Genomic DNA, 20350 nt, shown 5'->3' on the forward strand with positions numbered 1-20350 from the left:
AAAAAGTAAAACAACTGACTAGATATTTGTGGGCAACCAATTTATCCTTCCTGCAGTTAAAGTTTTCTTACTATTTAAATCAACAAGCAACTATTAATTCTGCAATATGTTCTAGTAGAAACATCAGGAAAAATACAGTAACAAAGAAACCAAATAGACTGCAAAAGAAGAAGAAAATACCAACAATATGAAATCAGTAACACTAAAATTGTGAGAAAGAGATTTCAACAGAGAGCTATGATGAAACACAACATGCAGAGCCAGAAATAAAAGCACACACTGTCAAAAAAATATGAGTTGGAAGTAACAAATGAAGGCAAAAGAAAGCCACTCTTTAAATGACTGAAACTGGAGAAAATGGGGCGACCCCTGAAGAGCCACTATTTTTTGCCAAAGTGAAGTCCAGCAATTATAATACAGTTAGCATTGCCTTTAGTTTTAAAAAAGATTCTACATGGAAAATTAAATGCATTTACTTGAACAGAGGCAGTTAAAAGATGTGTGCTCTCCGCCTGGTTCGGAGTGTGTACTCCCAGGCAGAGGACAAATGTACAATTGTAAGAGCTGACTTAAGTAATCTGCTTTGAAAACAGCAAGACAAAAATATCCACTGAAGCACAAAGGACAAATACTTTCACTTTTAAAATTTCCCTTTCCATTGAACTGAAAACACAGTTGATTTATAAAAATAATAATAGTACTGACTGTTTTTCACTTAAATGACAAATATAAAGTGTATGCAATGCACACAGCAGAAAATCTGTTAGGCAGCGTTAGTAGAATGTGCCTTCCTGACTGAAATTCAGTAGTTTCTTGCAACAGTCACAAAACAAACAAAGTCCTTTTGCTAATGAGCAAAGAGGTGGAAGCGTACCAACCAACCCTCACTTGGGACAAACAGAGAGTTGATGAGGTCATGAAAAATCTTGAGAGAGACTACGAAACATTCATTTTTCCATTTTTACTGTAACACAATTTTTGTGTATTGTAGCAGGCATTACACTTTTAACAACTGCTGTTAGTAGTCTTAGCATTTGGGGTGAGAGGAGTGTCACTACGCCTTAGAATTAAAATTATCTAGATCAAACTAAACACAGTGCAAAATCCAGACTTCTCATTTCAGGTAACCTGCAATCTAAAGGCATTGCCTTAGTTTACTCTCAGAACAGACTCATTTTAGCTGTTGGTCTAAAATGCTTTTGTTTCTGAAGTTCTGTGCAACACTGAAACCCTATAAAATAAAATAGAGCATAAGTAAATGATTCAGCATCAGGGATGTAGTAGCCTTTTCCTATGAAGCTACAGCACAATTTTATTACATAAACTAAAAGTTTGGAAATTTATATCAACCATCCTAACTTTCAATTACAAAGCCTGATGGTATGTTGAATGGCAGCACCAACTTTACCAGAATTTCCAGGTGAACTGTTTATTTCTTATGGCCATTATGGTGAAGGGAAGAAAAAAAAAAAAGTGCTAGGGGGCTTACTGGAAGCGATCAATGTTTTTAGACAGCTTATGGTCCTATCTTCTATGATAAGACTACTAATACAAACATGATTGTACAACAACAGCTGAAAGGTCGTCTTAGCTCCTGATGTGGAGTGAAGGCAGGGAGGAAACAAGAAGTTCTCAGTGCTTTTGAAAACAGGATTTTGATGAAGGACTGAAATTGAAGACTGATTTCCTGACTTCCGAGGGCATGACAATCCTTTTTTGCAAGAGAAAAAAACAGACTGATGTTATATACCAAAAACTACTATGTTTCCTCAACATATACTATTACAAATTTTGCCTTACAATTATGATTATGAAAATAATTTCATATATTTCCATATTACCTTTTCAGAACACTATAATTCATCCAGAAAACTGCTGTACACTACAAAAAAAAAAAAAAACCCACACAACAAACCAGAAGACAAACATTAGAGAACTCTTCCCATGCTTACAAAATATAGAGACAAAATACATTCAGAATAACCAATGCATCTCTCGGGCCTCTCAGCTTTACAGATATGTAACATTTCATTAGATCATTTTTTTCTCAAGTGTTACAAGGAAAACCAATTAAACATCAAAAGATTCCTGCTTGTCACATCAAATTTACTACTTATTGGAACAGTATGCCTTATTCACTAAATACGTGTTGACTTGGAAGTCATCATGAACCACATTCTTAACTAATTACAGCAACTGCTACAAAATACTGATTACTATTAAGAATCAGTAAGTTAAACTAAAAGCAGCAATTATCATAGCCTTCACTTGCCAAGAGAGACCATTCTATCAAAAGCACACCACAGAATTAAAAGTTAAAAAAATAGTGTTTATTCTGTCCTTAATCATTGCTCCTCCACTGCTACCCAAGCGATAGGAAATGTACGATTGCAACAACAAAAGTCTCCCACTCTACGGTTGGTTTCTGCAAACTACACACATCTTTACTGCAAAGAACGCTTTTCAAGTGAAGGTTGCACATAAACCATCGTATAAGGAATAAGAACATCATGTTGGCAATGTTGTTATGTCAGACAGTGAATGCAGCGCGAGATACTTCTCAGCAAGACGTATATTATGTGGCTTGTTTCGGTTGTGGGATAATATCAAAAGATGCCTGGGCTTCAATTTGGCGGTCAAAGGAATAACCTATACTAGCTGCTACAATTGGTAACTATGTATGTATTTTTTAACACTCTTTGTATGGCTGAATAGATAGTCTATTTGCTCTAACTGAAATAAGTTAATAAAATAGTTGAAAACATATTCAGCATAGTTTCTAATCTGCGTCAACTACTGGCTATATTGCAGTCAGGTAGGCTTGGGGTTAATTTTTCTGAAAGAGCAAAAAGCATCAGTGTTTTGTTTTTTTTTTTTAATCTGCAAGCACAAAGAACAAACTACGTAATTTTGTTCAGATAGTTTCATTGCAGCAATATTAAAGACTCAAAAGAGCTGGTTAACCCACTTTTGTTACATTTAAAATTACTTATCCAGTAAACTCATAGGACTTGGTGTCATTTTATTAACTTCACTGGGATTAAAAATGCATCCATAAACACTAGGTCAAGAAGTAAAACCCTTCATGATCTAGCAACTAGGTAGCAAAATAAATCCTTTAAAAACTATCAAATGAAGCTAAAAATAAAATTAGATATAAATTCAAGTTTTAGACTGTGGTCAATTGAGGTCTAGACAAAACCCTATGTTTGTTCACTGCCTAGTCTCCAGTCTGCTCCAAGTTTGAAAAGGTAATTGAACTCAGTCTATAATTACTGGATTAGATACAGATGGGCTCTGTACATTTCAGGGGAGGAAAGAACTGTTTTGATTCATTTTATGATTGCCTGTAAGGTCAAACTTTTCAAAATGTACTTTCATCTGTTAAATGGTTTCTCAAAGTCCCAGGGGGACATCTTCAATAACTGATGTTTTAAGCAATTTGGGTCTATCAGATCCAGTCTTTTGAGTGTAATATGCTGTCCATTTTCTAGAATTATAAATGTGCATGTAGGTTAATTGCTACAACTCGTATATATTTTCAAAACTACACTTTTTCGAAAAATTTTACCCAACAACTGTTATGCATAAATATTTGTAGAATTGTTTTGGTTTAGGGTACAGAATATCTTTGGAAATATGAATAAATAGCACAAATTAGAAATGTCCTTACTCGGAATTCCTTCCCATTTGTCAGAAGTTTCTGAGAATGCCCTCTTAGGACCCAATTCAACAATGTATGAATAGTCCCAATGAATTCAGTTCGCTTCTTACAAAGCAAAACAGTGAGGAACGCACCTCAACATAAAAATTCTAAAAAGCACTTGAGAAGACTTCTCATTTAGCACTCTCTTATTTGAGCCTTCATCCTCACTCTCACTCGCAAGATAAAATGTGGAAGAAACAATGAGCATTAAACTTTCACTCTACTAAGAATTTTTTGCAAAATCTTTTCTTCAATTAAATCAATCATAATTCTGCAGCCTGTTTCAGTACACTCAGCATTTCATCTTGCACCTTTAAATGTCTTGCTTAGTTACAAATTCAAATGCTCCACAAAGGATATCTAGCTCTGCTCTCAGTTAGAGACTCTCAGAGCTACCGCAATAGCAATTTAAAGCAGAAAACACACCATGCAATCAGAAGGCAATATAATAGTTCGGTTCATGGCCTTAAACGAGGTAGGAAACTTAATTCCAAACAACTTACTATTCAAGAGTTTCAGTTTATTTGCATTAGAACAATCTTCTTGCTTATAAAGATCCAACGAGAAAGTATTTTTTGTTGCAACATACATTTGTGTTTAATCAACAACAATATCTCACTGGCAACAGCCACAGTCAAACAGTTATCTTTGTGGGATCAGACACCTACAGAGTTGTACTGCCAGAGATTTAGTATTTAAGCACCACTAATATGGATAATAGGAAATACATTAATATAACCTCCCTCTCTCTTCAAGCATGCTAATGAAAAGAGGCTTAAGAGCATAGCAAGTTACCTCACGTAATTTCCTTGACTAACATTTTATTCATATTATTTCAAAGTCCTCCACATAAGGGACAAAACCTGGAGTCAGAACCAACCGCCACAAAGGCCCAGCAGAAAGAAATACAATAGTAAGAGAGTTATTCATAAGCCTGCTCTGACAGAAGATCGTGTCTATCATCATCAGGCTTTGCAGAATTCTCACTACAAGTCTCACTGAAAGAAGAAACTTTTTCCACTACATTTTAAGAACTGATTGATGCGAATCAGTTTGTTCAAAACAGTTCAATCCATAAAATGCTTGCAAACAAATGATGGGTTTTTGCAATGGTAGCTCTTTTTTAAACATAAAAGCATCAGTAACAACCACGTATAAACCAATTTAGAAAATGGTCTTTGAAGTAAACTTCTGATTCTTATTAGTGTCAGAAACAAGCACGCAAATTTACTCAAAAGATAAAATCCATGTAACATTTGCATTATCTTCCTTCCCGTATCTCTAATGGATGCTTTTAAATGTATTTCTTTAATATTGGAATAATATTCAGATTAGAATTTACATACGGTGCATATGCTTAATTCGATAAAACAAGAATCCATCTTTAAGAGCTATAGAGAAAAGGTTTCTTTTCATTCATTGTAAGCAAAAAAGTTTCCTTCAAAAAATGTACACGCCTTATTTTCCCTAAAAAATAAAATTATTGTGTGATCCCACAAACCACTCCTGAAACTACTGTAATTTTTCAGACAATAAATTGTGAAGAAATGGTCAAGTACTAGCCAGACCACAGCACCATCCATTCTGTATGCCATAAAAGAGAAGAAAATAAATATAAGAAGTTATGCTAGATCACATTTTAGACCAACTAATTAACTCTTTGATATTTTTTCCTTTTTCTTCTCCTTTACATTTTGATTATCTTTAAGAAGTATTTTCCTGTATTTGCTGTATACTCCTTTACATTGTATTCAAAAACATAAGAAACAGTATCTTAGCTCTTGTAAGTATTTCCCCTCTGTACTTTAATGGGTTCCACAGTGAGCTAAATAACTTGGAAATTGGAAACAACATCATTAAGAGAAATTAAATGTATTCTTATAATAGACTAGTCTCGCTCATATTATGGTGTATCATTTTGTCTTTACACAAATTTTTAAAAAACAAAGAAAGGAGATATCCAATTAATCTACATGAAAGTCAGTATGCAGACTACAGCAATGTAATACTGTTTAACCAATGAATACCTCACATTAGTTAATGACTCCTTCAGCTTTAATAAAACCAAATCACTTAACTGTCTTTGTACATCCATTCATCCTCTGAAATTTGTGAGGAAGAAATCAGAAAAAAACAACATTAAAAAGTGTTTGCTTACTTCGCAGTAAGTAACTTCTGCGGTAGATAACTAGATTAAGCACCCTGTTAAGTCTAATACAGCTATTTTATTTTAGAAATACTTTAACATGTTGTTTCCTGTAAGTTCATTTATTATTAAAAATGAAGACAGAACATTCATACATTTGCACAGCCTAAGGTCAGAGTGATCAGAGTCATAGGTCACTGAAGCAGTAGTCTGGGATTTGGGAAACCAGTATCCAATTCTTTGCTTTGGTACAAAGCAGTGTCCCATATGTAAAAAGGAATTCCTGAGCCACCCCCATGCATTAACTCCTGCATTACTAGTTGAGTACCTTATGTATTTTGGAATATATGCACTTGACGTAGAGATTCAAGTGATGCTGAACCTACTGAATCAAAGATCAGCTGAATCACACCACAAATAATGTGCACTTTTTTCAGCACTGTATCTTATTTTCCCTTTTTCATAAGATCCATGAACAAATCGGAGACTTTTTTGTGTGTGACTATGTCCCCTAACAAAATATATAACAATTTCCTCACCACAAAGTATATTTTTCAGACTTTAGTTCATTTTTGTAGCTGTTTTCTATAAAACACGAAACAACCTCCCACCATCACATTTCTGAAAAAAATTGACATCAGAACTGGACACAATATTTTGTCATTTTAGTAGTGCTATCTGCTTTTCCTTTAATTGATAATTCCCTCTATGTTTCATTAGCTTAGGTCTTTTAAAAACTTAAGTTTCTTTATTTTGGTATTGACTCCTATGTGCAGTATTTATTAGGAGATGAAGAGATCAAATTATGCTTGACCGTATCTACAACCAGGATCGATAAATGACCTACTTACACATGCAAAGGTAATATCACGCCAAAGAATCTTTGCGTACATGTAATAATTTTTCTATGTAGTTGAATGGCCCATGCCTCATTTTAAGCCTACAGAAAGGAACTTTCCATTGAGTATCACAACAGAAACTACAGTATGCATCACACTATCCATCTGAATCGACCCAAAGAAAATAATATATAAGAAAGACAACTGAAGAAAAGAGAATTTGAAATTAATCAAAAATTTGTAGTTGACACTTGAAAATGGGTACACAACAAGGTTCTGAAAGAAGAATATCCCAAGAACACACACATCTGTTTAATATTACAAGCCAACTGTCAACATCCTAAGTGAAGTTTTAATTTAATATTTTTTCTTTCTTGATGTTTTACCTTTAGTCAATGCCTTGTGAGAGTATCAGCTTTCTATAAGAAACTGTTAAATATAAAGAAATGTTATTGTAGCATGTTTAAAAAATCATAGTTCGAGAACTTTTTATTTTTCTAAAGCCTGACCACAACTTAATTATCTGCAGGACATTCCAAACTCACAATTGCAAGCTCCAGTTCCCAAGCAATTTTAAACAATATCTACTGTACAGGACATACGGTATTACAAATACCACAACATGGTAGTGTTTCCAAAAGTTAGCATTAGAGTCTTCAGACATGGGTCTTATTTTCAATAAATATTTGTTTCCCTACTAATCATTAAATGCTTTTCATCACCATTATATATTTGTCTTTCCCATGACAGTTTGCTATCACCATTTATTTTTAATATAAGTGAACTAGCTATAAAAAAGACAGATATAATGTACAACATGCCTTATGTTATACACAAAGAGTCATAAGAGTAAGTGATACGTTCCTGTGCAGCTCATACAATGTTTTGCTTCTTTTCCAGGAAAGAGCAAGAGTAAAAGTAAGGAAAAAAAAAATTGTTAAACTGAGACAAGGCGCGGGGTGGGGAGGGCGGGAATAAGACCATTAGCTCAGCCAAAAACTGTCAAGGAAAAGAAATTCCAGTTTAAGAAAGAGAAATCTCAAAAAGCTTGGGAATTCAAAATTGTTTCTACTTTGTAAGAGCATCCAAAACACCTGAAAATAGGCAAGAAAAAAAAAATAATCAATGATGCAATTACATCTGTTTTTTTACACATCAATCTGAAAACCATCAGATGATACAATACTTCTAGAACAACTCAGAACTCCAAAACTATGTTTTCCTCCCCAAAATAACAATACTCGGTAGAACACCTTGGTTTCAACACATTGCTGACAAACTCCCCTGTCTTCCTGCCCCTTTAATCAACTTTAATCAATCCCTTCTCTGGAGTCTGTTTGAGGACTCCGGCTACCTTGCACTCCCTCACACACTGCCGCCATGGAGCCAGCGTGAGGAGTCCCCACCGTACTCACAGTGGGCTGCCGTACAACCCCGTGCTTCGTTCTCAGCTCCTCTTCTACCGGCCAGGCCTCAGGCGTGTATTTGATTCCAGAAACCCCCCCAAGTCCTGCAGCAAGATTATTTCTGGTCTTGTAAATGTAGTCATACTTTACTTTCACCTCTACTAAACATCTGAGGACTTACTTATTTCCCTGTAAAATCATTGAATGACCATATTAGAATTCTAATTCGAGTATTACTCCATATTAGAGCTCTAATAAGCTCATGAGTCAAACCAAGACCCCTTTTCCTATTTCCAGCCATAGACCAACAAAACATTTAAGAGCTTCTGGGTATTCTCACAGGACCTCCACTGACACTTGAAACCCATTTCATACTCACTATCCAACTGAGACGTGGAGAGGTGACAAACACCAGTCACTTGCATCTTGTACTACAGAAATGAAATATTCAATTTAGAATCAGTGAGAATCATCCACATTCAAAACCACTTAAAAGTCAACCAAAAATGGAAATATCCAGTGGGAAACACCAAGCAATCTATTAATAGTGGAAAAGCAAAGATTGAAAGGAAGCTGGATTACATTTAACTGTATCCGGGTTTTGTTTTGTTTGTTTGTTTTTGAAATGCTGGACAATACCTACGGAAATGGAATAGATTTAAATTTGAGTAGATGCAGTACATCTGCTTTTCTATTGCTCTCACCACCCTCCATTAAAAGGGAAGGCAGTCAGAATGAAAGGGTAAAAGGGGACAACAAACACCTCAAGGCTAGTACCTGATCACTATAAAAAGTCATTTTTTTGTCAGACAGCTTTGACACACCACCCTGAAGTCAGGAAACTTACATTTTCAAGAAACTATCCATCATTTAAAATTCTACGCAATTATATCACACTGTAATACGTGCAACACTAAAGAACATTTTCCCAAAATTGCTGGAAACGATTCATACCTCCAATTTTCACCCTTTAATTGCTTTCACTGCTGAAGTTATCATACCAGGTTTTAATATTTGCCAGTCTGAAAAATATTTTCAAGCATAGTGGTCTGAAGTTTCAAACCCAGAGCATATAATTATCTAATCTTGCACTGGAAAATTATATCCTTTTGTCTATGGTGAAACACACAAAAACTTAAACTACTCATTACCAAAAATCACAAGGAATCAGCTTGGCATTACAGCAATAACTAATCCTAGTGACCAAAATGAGCCCCAATTAGCAAAAACGCAAGTATCAGTACTACTCATTGAAAGCAATGATTTGTAACTGATTTTTTGAAAAGTTGCAAAATATTAATGCTTTGAAATAGCCGTTCCCTGAGATCAAGAGAATTTAAACTTCTTTTTCTGATCACACATGTGAAGCATAGCTAGCATCCTCAATTACAATATCTCCCCATTTTATTAATGTTTCAACACACTCCAGAGTTCAAAGCAATTAACGTGTGATGACTCAGAAATTCTGTTCACTAATTGTCACAGAGAAGAAAACTCCTTAGTCCAAATATAGATTTAGCAGAAACTAATAAAAGTAGTACTTTCAGCACGTCCAAGAACATCCCTCTCTACCTAACTTAACAAGCAGGATACACCATGCACACAGAAAATGAAAACTGCAGGATGCTGGGAAGAGTCATGGGTAAGTTCTTCTCTGGGCTACTATCCACCAGACTCCTCCTATTTTCAAAAAAGAGGAGGAGGAGGAGAATCAGAACCTTAATGTTACTAACTTCCAGAGAAATTATCTTTATATTTGGCCTCATGCTAATACCTGGAAAACATAAATCCCAACAGTTAAATCTCTAACAAATCAGGCTGATATTCTTTTGAATCTGCTTATTTTTAAGTTAATTTCTGTCCCAAACAAGAGGTTAAATTTTAAAAAATATAAATACAGAGCCTAAAGCTTCTAGTGATTACTGTATCAAAGTACTCAAAATAATGAGCTGTTCTTGCTCCAAAATCTTTGATAAAGAACTCAGAAGAACAGTAAAAAGCATAAATGCATCAATTAAGTTGATTGCTCCCCCAACCTGCTCCTAGCCCACCTTTCTCCTTCTTCAAACATCATGCTAATGTAACCTATGTTAAAGAGAAAAGAAATAGGCTACATATGATAAACGACAGTTTTCTTCCACTTCCATATGCACTACAAACTTACATAAATGTTATCCTTATTTGCGGAAAGATGACAAATCAAGAACTCACAGGTAGTGTCAGTTTAATGGACAACCATAGTCAGGAAAGAGTTTGTAGTGACCAGCTACATGATGTAACAGTTCCTCCAAAAATTCTAAGTCGGGAAAGAACCTCCCACAACCAACCTGGAAGGAGGTGAGGATGAAGACAACATCCTCAAAATGGGAACTGCAGCCTTAGATACTTTTGGACTCCTCAGCATGACATGAGGTCCAGTTAGTCAAAACAAAACTAACAGGCGACTAAGGAAATTTGTCTCCCAAGCCAACTTCCAATCCTGCTCTTCAGTTATATTCAGAAAACAATTCCCATGGAGTTAAGAATGTACTTAAAAACAAACAAACAAAGCAGAGGGGACAAAGACAGGCATCTGCACAGACATTTCCCAAATGTAAGAGTTCACAACTCTTCCCCCCAGGCCAGCCTATACCCTCACCACTGTTACTCATGTGAGTTTTGCTAAAACCAGAAGCATCACATGGGGAACGTCAGTGATTTGGCATTTAATCCTCTTGCATTAAACAAGGTCAGCATTTCATTCCACTCCAAAAATCTTTTAAAAATAAAAATAAAAAAATCTTTCCTCTGCTATTTCATTAACTGGCTTTTTATGTGTTTTTCCTCTACTAATGAAAATTATCAACTTCTTTCCCTTCCATCTCTCAGGCTAAATTTCTTCTCTAACATGGATGAAGGAAACGAGAAGTAAAAACAACAAATGCTCATAATAAAAAACTAACATTAACCATAATTTGCAGAGCAGAAGAGATAAATCTGCAATATTAGAAAGCAGTACACTGTAACTCCCCATTTGAAAAAGTATAATTCAGAATCGTATTTTCTGCCTAGAAAATGGGGGAGGGAAACCCATGCACACGTAAACGAGTACTTTGAACTTTGAGGAAAAAAGTGACTGTTCGTAACTGTATGTGGGAGAAGTCAGAATTAATTCTAATGACCTCAGCTACGGGCTGAATTTATTAGAGCTTACCTCTCATTAAAAGTTAAGAAGTGAACTGAAATACCACTTGCCGTCCAAAATTTGGCACAGTCATTAATTTCTAATAAAGACTATAATTGGCTATACCATAAGCAGTATATATTTCCCTTGCATCCAAATATTCTCTCATGGGAGTTATTCTTACGTAATCATTAGAGTCAAAATGATCATATAAACTAACCTTAGTAAAACAGGTTAGAATTTTTTAGTTTGAGTATAAAACCAAAACCATTAAAGCACACCATTTAAACCATTTTGGGCCATTTCCCTCATAGCACTGGTTAGTATCAGCTATTCAACTACAACAGAAGTAGTTCACTATGTGACCATGCAGTCTTAGAGCACTGCCTGTGTTCTGCTAGGGACTTTAACGGTACCAGTCCCAGATATGGAAGTTTTCAGGATTAAGCCCCATTCAAGTCTATTCTAGACCTGGCAAATACATATCCCATCCTATAAAGACTTAAGATAGCCTGCTGGCTATTTCATCATTTTCGATATTTCTCGGTCTTTTAAAAAACTTAGATGTAATCTGGTACATTCTAGAGACACCAATGTGAACTTGACTCAGAACCAGCAGCATAATTACTATTACCATATTCCAATACAGTGTTTAATACTTGGCATTTTTATTTTCATATACTTTTTACTTTCAGAACAGGGATGGTGTTACTCCCTGCATCAGCAGATTGGTACCTGCCTACCACTGAAGCTACTATATATCTGAAAGTAGGCAGTGGAAAAGTCTGTGGACCTCCCAGCCTGCAAGCCAACTCTTTTTTCTTATGATACTGAAATGGTATTAAGCACGAGGAATCCTTCATTTGAAATCTAGATCTAAACATCTAGTAATGGTTGTCAAACTTATTTTGATTTGTAAAACCCTAGAAATTTTCCAGTGCGGGTGCTGACTTGTCTTTCTCTATTAACGCCATGCACTGGCTACTGATTATATACTGTAACCAGACCCATGACACAACTTCGGTGGCTGAATTTTATTCTTGGTACCTCTTCAAACAATCCTGAATAGTCTGAAAGGGATCAGAAAGTAACACTACTTTTAATTGTGTTATGTCAATAATAATGTCATGCTATTCAAGGTGGTCCTACATGGTCAATTTGGGGGACCAGCTACTGGTTTGGGACTTCCCCATGCTGTTTTAGGTTTTATTAATGCAATAACAGTGGCAAAGATTAAGCCACTGTAAACACCATATACAAACAACCCTACCCCTTTTTTTTCCCCTATGAGCATGCTCTAAATATTAAACTGTGCAAAGATGTGCAGGAAGATCCCGTGTTTGGAACTAAGGACAAAACATCAGCTCTCCATCTCTTCTAATAACAAGGCTATTCTGAATTATCCCATGGGCTGCATCCAAACAATGAGATATGTTAGACTTACGCTGGTATGCATGGAGAGCTGTTTTGCACAGAGTAAGTAGAATTAAAAAAGCAAAGCAAAACAAACAAACAAAAAAGCCACAATTAACCTATGCGTAGCCAGAGCAGTATACTACGAAAGTCAGGTGGCCTTGTAATTAAAAGGTTTGCTCAAAATTTATATTCAATGCCATTTTTTCTGGCTTTCATAAGACCAAGTTCTGAAGACAAGTTTTATGTGGGGATTTTTCCTCCTCATTACATGTTTGTACAGAGCAGCTGAACATATTTTTGATGTGAATATTGGCCTATCATACCAATTTTTTTAAAGAATCAGTTAATCATCCTACAGATCCATACACAGAAGTTATATGAATAACAGATGTTGTAGCCTCATGAATCTGGCATCCTTATGCGTTCAACAGCTTCAAACACAGACATTTGATCATTCTGAAATTTTGCATTTAAAGACTTAGAAACATTTAACCTTTCAAATTTGCCATTCTCAAGGACATTTTTTCAGATATGTCTGGTATTGCTTTTGAAGAACTCATGCTCCAGCACTTCATTTTTTAGCTTTTCACAAAATCTTAAATAAGAAGAGATTCTCCCTAGCAAAACACAAAATTTCATTCATGGCTGCAATCAAGCCCACCGTGAAATTCTGCCTGACCATTAATTTATCTTTATTTCTGTTAATAGGTTGTATCAGCCCTGATTCCATTTCTCCAACAAATATTAAACAGTCAGCAGTGATAAAAAGTTCTCATTCCCTCAATATTTTCAAATAATTAAGAAGCATATTTGACAGATTATATTCCCAATACCTCATACTTGCCATAAAAAAGTAACAGGAAAGGCATAAATAGTCAGATTTCCTCAGACTGTCCTAAGACAGAAGTTCAAGTGTCAAACACCTTCCAAAACTGACAGTCTTTTAAAATATCCAAAACTGCAGGTTTAAGACCATGGTAAAGCTGTGAAAAAAGTGTCACATAAACTGGGACTATGCTATATCTGAACTGCTTATGTTTGTCACTGAGCACTTACTTCAAGCCCAGTTTTTTTTTATTATTTAAATACTTTTGCTCTAATCCTTAAAAATCTTCAATCACTTAGCACATTAACTCAGCTTAATCTCAAATCTGATACCGTACCAAGGAACTAATGTACTGTGTTTGCATGGCAAGGTTTTAGTAGTGGGGGGGCTACAGGGGTCGCTTCTGTGAGAAGCTGCTAGAAGTTTCCCCATGTCTGATAGAGCCAACGCCAGTCGGCTCCAAGATGGAGCCGCTGCTGGCCAAGGCCGAGCCCATCAGCAATGGTGATAGCACCTCTGGGATGACACATTCAAGAAGGCGGGGAATTCCTGCTGTGCAACAGCAACTGCAGCCAAAGAAAGGAGTGAGAATATGTGAGAGCAACAACTCTGCAGACACCAAGGTCAGTGAAGAAGGAGGGGGAGGAGGTGCTCCAGGCACCGAAGCAGAGATTCCCTTGCAGCCCGTGGTGAAGACCATGGTGAGGCAGGCTGTCCCCCTGCAGCCCGTGGAGGTTATCGGTGGAACAGATATCCACCTGCAGCCCATGGAGGACCCCACGCTAGAGCAGGTGGATGCCCAAAGGAGGATGTGACCCCATGGGAAGTCTGCGCTGGAGCAGGCTCCTGGCAGGACCTGTGGAGGCATGGAGAGAGGAGCCCATGCTGGAACAGGTCTGCTTGCAGGACTTGTGACCCCATGGGGGACCCACACTGGGGAAGTCTGGTCCTGAAGGACTGCACCCTGTGGAACGGACCCAAGCTGGAGCAGTTCATGAAGAACTGCAGCCCATGGGAAGGACTCATGTTGGAGAAGTTTGTGGAGGACTGTCTTCCACAGGAGAACCCCACTCTGAAACAGGGGAAGAGTGCAAGGAGTCTTCCCCCTGGGGAGGAAGGAGCAGCAGAAACAACGTGGTGAACTGACCATAACCCCCATTCCCTGCCCTGAGCCACGCGGCAGGGGGGAGGTAGAGAAAATTGGGAGTGAAGTTGAGCCCAGGAAGAAAAGAGGAGTGGGGGGAGCTGCTTTTAAGATTTAGTTTTATTTCCCATTATACTACTCTGATTTGATGGGTAATAAATTAATCTAATTTCCCCAAGTCAAGTCTGTTTTGCCCATGACTGTAATTAGTGAATGATCTCTCCCTGTCCTTATGTCAACCCACTTAGGCCTTTCATTATATTTTCAACCCACTTAAGGCCTTTCATTATATTTTCTCTCCACTCTCCAGCTGAGGAGGGGATTGACAGAGTGGCTTTGGTGGGCACCTGGTGTCCAGCCTGGGTCAACCCACCACAGCTATGTAAGCCTGTAAAAGTATGATGAACAGCAGACTTTAATATCCCTCTATACTACATTTTAAATAGCTGTATCACTGTAAAAAAAAAAAATAAATCTGCTTTTGTTTTAATTGACCAAAAAGCACTAACATATACATAATGAATTCTAGCAGTGTTTTATGAATTGCAAGCAATTTTTTCCCTACAGAAAGTTGTAGGGAATCCCTCAACAACCATTTCTTACCTGGTCCAAGTCAATATGTAGCTGGTGAACAGGTGGAGAGATGCCAAAAGCATTCACCATACACACAGCACTAGTCATCTTTCATTACATATTAGACAACCCAATGGTTGTACAATGCAGCTGACAGACCAAAAAAACCCAAACCAAATAAACAGTGATGGGTCAATGCTGGGGCAGACAAAATACTTTCAAAAGTTCACGGCCATAACATTTGTCTTTGATTCAGCAAACAGATCAGTTTTGTCACAGTTTAACAGTATCACCACCACCAGCAGTCTCTGCAACTAACATTACAATGGTTTTTAGACAACATCGTAACATCCTTGTTACCAACTTAGTCTCAAATACAAAAACCTTCATCAGCTACCCACAGACTGCAGCAATACAGCATGCCTGACCATAAAATGGTCAGCTTTGAAAAAAAATACAAATTAATACAGAATGTTGAAGTATTTTCTGTGTCTAACATAAAATACCAAGAGCACACAAAATGTATCCTTCCCATCTCTAAACCAGTTTCCCCACACAATACTGATTCAAGTCAAAGTTCTTATATTCAACATTCTCCATGCCTACTTCAATCCACCTAAAAATCATGTTAAGTTTGAGAATGTAAACCAGGACTTTACAACTGTATCTCTCAGGTGCAATGAAACTTTACCATAAATACAGAAGCCCACTGTGCAGACACAGAGCTTTCTTAGGAAAGAAAAGTTAAATTCAACAGAAAATAAGGAACTGTTACAACTTTGACAGGTTCTTCTCCGAATGCTAAGCACCTTCAATTTTCCTTCTTAAAAACCAGTTAGAGTCTGTCTAGGAGGAAGGGAAGAGAAAAAAAAAGTGAACATTTCCACAGTCCTCAGATCCTACAGCAAAAACGATAGTCCTTCAGGGGAAAAAAGGAGGAAGAAAATATACTATGTATGACAGAGAGCTACATTGCTTCATTCAGTTCAGCCAAGTGCTCAAACACATTAATAATGTGATAGAAAACCTCAGTGTGACAGGCTAGAAAGGAGAACTCTGATCCTACAGCTGTGTGGCTGCCCCAGGCAGGGCTGAGCACCTGCCCAGACCCCCCCACTCCAGCTGTGCTGCCACATGTTTGGACCAGCAGCCTGGAGCACAAGCAAAGTCATCACAGCTCCACCTGGAAGAAGCCAGGCAAACCCACACAGAATAGAACACTGAAAGGAGTAGATCTGTGTGTAGACTCTGCATTTCAGTATCTCCATATTTGCATGTCAAATGGAAATCTTCAACTGAGGACTTTGGCTTTGTCTAGTTTGGAGAAAAGGAGGCTGAGGGGGGACCTCATTGCTCTCTACAGCTTCCCCAGGAGGGGAAGTGGAGAGGGAGGTGCTGATCCCTTCTCCCTGCTATCCACTGATAGGACACGTGGGAACTGTTCAAAGCGGTACCAGGGGAGGTTCAGACTGGATATTAGGAAGAATTTCCTTACCGAGACAGTGGTGAAACACTGGAAGAGGCTTCCTAGAGGGGTGATCGATTTCCCAAGCCTGTCAGTGTTTAAGAGGCATTTGGACAATGCCCTTAACGACATGCTTTAACATTTGGTCAGCCCTGAAGTGGTCAAGCAGTTGGACTCAATGATCATTGCAGGTCTCTTCCAACTGAAACCATTCTATTTTACTCTGCAACCAAATAAGGCATGCTGAAAGTGGTGACTAGGTGTAGATTATTCAGGGTCTCCACTGTTATCCTGATAGGGATTCTGACCAGTATCTTTCTTGACAGGTTTTAAAGACAACACTAGTTAACAATTTGATATGTTCCTCAGATTAAACAATAAATAAACTGTACATAGACATAGGAAAATTCATTAGCTTTTGGGGAGCTTTTTAGAAAACAAGTATGTTAAAGAATTAATGCATCTATCAAAGATTACATTTGCAAGCTAAGTTGTATAGTCTTGGCAGAAGCAGCTAAAATTTTAATTGCGAGGCTACAACAAAGTATTTGAAAGAGTTTGACGCATACTTAATCAAACCAAACTGTATTTGGCTGAAACAAGCAACTACAATCATAATTTTTTTTTACTACAAAGCTGCTGCTTCTAGCTGCCGTTTCAATGTTTTATTCACACGTTAAAATGGTGGCCTTTGGTCTGGCAGGTTGTTGACTCACTGCCACAAACGTAACTGAGTTACAGGAGCACAGCACAGCCCGTCCATCTCACTCCTACTCATTGATCAGCATGTTGATAGAAATCATGTTCAGACGTGCTTCAGCAACACATTGTTAGCCTTGGCTTCTTCTCCAAGGTCATTGTTTATGTAAGTACCATTAATTAAAACCATTCTTCCCCTCAGACCATTCAGCTCATCCACTTTGGCTTTAGCTGTTTACTTCACTTGAAGCTCTTGCAATTAAACAAGATACTTTTATCCACATCTTTGTTGTTCTTTCTGTTGCCTGGACAGTGCCCCAAGGAAACTCAGAAAGGACGAGGAGCTCAGAGAGAAGACTGGGACCTGCAGGAAACAGTAGCTGTGAATACGGTAAAACAAAGGACTAAGGCAGGAGGAAAAGGACATAGCTATAGCATGTTATCACTGCACAGGACTATGGCAGGGCAATGAGAAGGTGGTAAAGGTGAGGCTAGGCTTGAGTATGAACAGAACTTAAGAAAGAAAACCAAAACTGGGAGGAAGCAAAAGCAAGAGAGTGCTGATGGTAAGATGGGAAGAGAGAGAAAAGACTAGAAGGGAAGAAGTGGGTCTGAGGTTATAGGTTATTTGGAATACAGACACTGAAACTGAGGAGGAGGAACCAAAGTACAGACAGACAATACTGGAGGCAATAGGGAAGAAAGTAAAAAGCTTTGGAGGCAATGAACAGAAGTCTGTGGCTATAAAAGTACCTAGAACGGAACCTAAAAACTTCAGATTTTCTCTTGCTTCCTCTGCTACCACAAGTAACTGTGAAACGCTTTGGCAAAGTATCCCAACACCATCTAGTGATAAATTCTTAGAGGGTAAAAACCTGCACTCAGCATCAGCCCAAGTGCTGAAATTCTGAATGGCATCCGTGTTGATGATGCACATAAATGTCAACATGATGCCCTGTGACAAAATTTCAGTCCTTTTCAGAATTCTAAGAATTCTCACACATACAAATTGTGTTAAAAATTAAAAAGGCACCCTATTCTGGGGTGAGACTGAAGGAGCATGTTCTCTTTAACACTGCAGAATGTGGAATATCTTTAGTTAAAATTAGGAGATGCAACAGGGGAAAAAAGGTAGGTCTCATGGACGAAGATACTGAATGTAGTTTTATGGACTGGTCAGATGACTGCAGACAGATCCCTACCACATAACTCACAGTTGACAAGTCATTTAAATCAACTTTTTGTAACGGTTAATAATTATACATTTATTTAACAGGTACCCAACTTGACACCCTCTGCTTAGGCCTCAAAACAATCACTGAGCTACTGAACATCAAACATTAAGTGTTATAAAACACATTAGTTTTTAAGTACTCTCTCTTAGAATTAGGAAAAGTACAATGAGAACAGAAATGTGACGTTAATATCTGTGCTTGAAAACTAAATCATAAATCAGAAAAATCACAGAACAAGGTTACTTGTGCATTCTTTATTTAGTCCTAAACTTGCATATGTGTTCTGTAAGCCTGCCTCCTCAGAGAGTGTACCGAGTAGTCATTTTCATTTAGTTTTTCAAAATGTGGTCCAGCACCTTATTAAACATGCATTATTCAAGCCCTGCTTTGGTATCAGGCTTTCCCCCCTTGCTTTTACTCAGTATGGAGCAAAATAATCTGCAACAAATTTGTTTTTACAGTACCACTGTGGGATGAGGACTATTATTAGTGCTGGTCAGCCTTCAGGTCTGTAATTCCTGAACTGCTCAGCACTTTCCTTTTCAAGCTTTAAAACGTTCCGAGTACCTTTTTATGTGTAATTCGTATAAATCGGCACTTTACAGCCATACTGTGTGACAGAAAAAGCATAAATACTGAAGACAGCATATACAGTGAAATGCTACAGACGCTGATGCTCGTATCTGCTATGGAAGTTTTCTCCTGCGTGGCAGCTGGCATGAGGAAATATCCGTGCGAATGCCCGCAGACCGAAGGAAAGTCGGTTTTGCTCGATGAGAAGCGCCGGCCCCATCAGGCAGGGGAGGCAGCCAGCACAGCCCCCCCGGGAGGGGCCGGACCGGGCCGGCCCTGCCTGCCCCTGCGGCAGGAGGCGCGGCAGGAGGCGCGCCGGGGCCGGAGGGGGGGGGGTGGGGGGGACGCGGGGCGACAGGCGGGCTCGGAGCCTTGCCCAGCCGCCACATCAGCCGCCGGGCTCCCGGCTCTCACGCCGCGCTCCCGCCCTCCCAGCCCACATCCGTGTGGGAAAGAGCTGCCCCGGGGTTGTTTGCGGGCGACTCCAGGGAGAGCCGGACGCGGCGGCCCGGGATGGGGGGGGGAGCGGGCTGCCCGCGGCGGCGCCGTCAGGCGCGGGCCGCCGGCGGGCCCAGCTGCCACTAATTCTACCCCTCGGGTGGTGCCTGGGTGCCCCGCCGCCGCCGTACTCACCACCTCTCGGGCCCGGCTGGTGAAGTCGCTCTTGGAACGGGCGGCGCTCCGCTTGAGCAGCTCGTCCCTGGCGCTGTCCCCCACCGCCACCCCCAGCGCCTTGTTGCGGGTCTTCACCGTCTTCACACTGGCCTTGAAAAGCAGGGTGATGTCCACCGCCATGGCGGCCCTCCCTCAGCCGCCGGCGCGGGCCGGTGCCGCCGCGCACCCTTCCCCGCGCAACGCGGACCCGCGCGGCGCGTTCCGCCCTGCGTGGGAGGGCCGCCGGGGAGGCCTCGGCTCCGCGCCGCCTGCCCTGCGCTCCCGGGGGAGCTCGTCCCGCCGCCGGCGGAGGGGGCCGAGCTCCCGGTCAGGCTCCGCGGAGCCCGGCGGGGGTTTGGCTTCTGCCCGCAGAGCTCATCTCCTGAGTGCCGGGGCCAGGGCTGGATGCGGCCCCCATGCGCCCGGCTGCCGCTTCCTCCCGCCGAACGGCAGCTTTGCGGAATAAAAGTGATATTCCCACAAAACAGGGACGTCCAGACCGCCC

At 39.3% G+C, this 20350-nt stretch overlaps 1 protein-coding gene across 2 annotated transcripts in view; it reads right to left on the bottom strand.

The window, feature by feature from the left end:
* The window catches only part of STX18 (syntaxin 18), a 69812-nt gene extending 49760 nt beyond the window's left edge, over positions 1–20052 (bottom strand). The window contains exon 1 of one of the 2 annotated variants that reach the window (XM_054204009.1): positions 19825–20052. In XM_054204009.1, the coding sequence (XP_054059984.1) occupies positions 19825–19986 (162 nt within the window). In that variant the 5' untranslated portion in view covers positions 19987–20052. The remainder of the gene's footprint in view (positions 1–19824) is intronic. The other variant, XM_054204008.1, reaches the window with a different exon arrangement.
* Positions 20053–20350: the final 298 nt, after the last annotated feature.

Source organism: Rissa tridactyla, chromosome 5 (genome assembly GCF_028500815.1).
Source record: "Rissa tridactyla isolate bRisTri1 chromosome 5, bRisTri1.patW.cur.20221130, whole genome shotgun sequence".
Classification (NCBI taxonomy): Eukaryota; Metazoa; Chordata; class Aves; order Charadriiformes; family Laridae; genus Rissa; species Rissa tridactyla.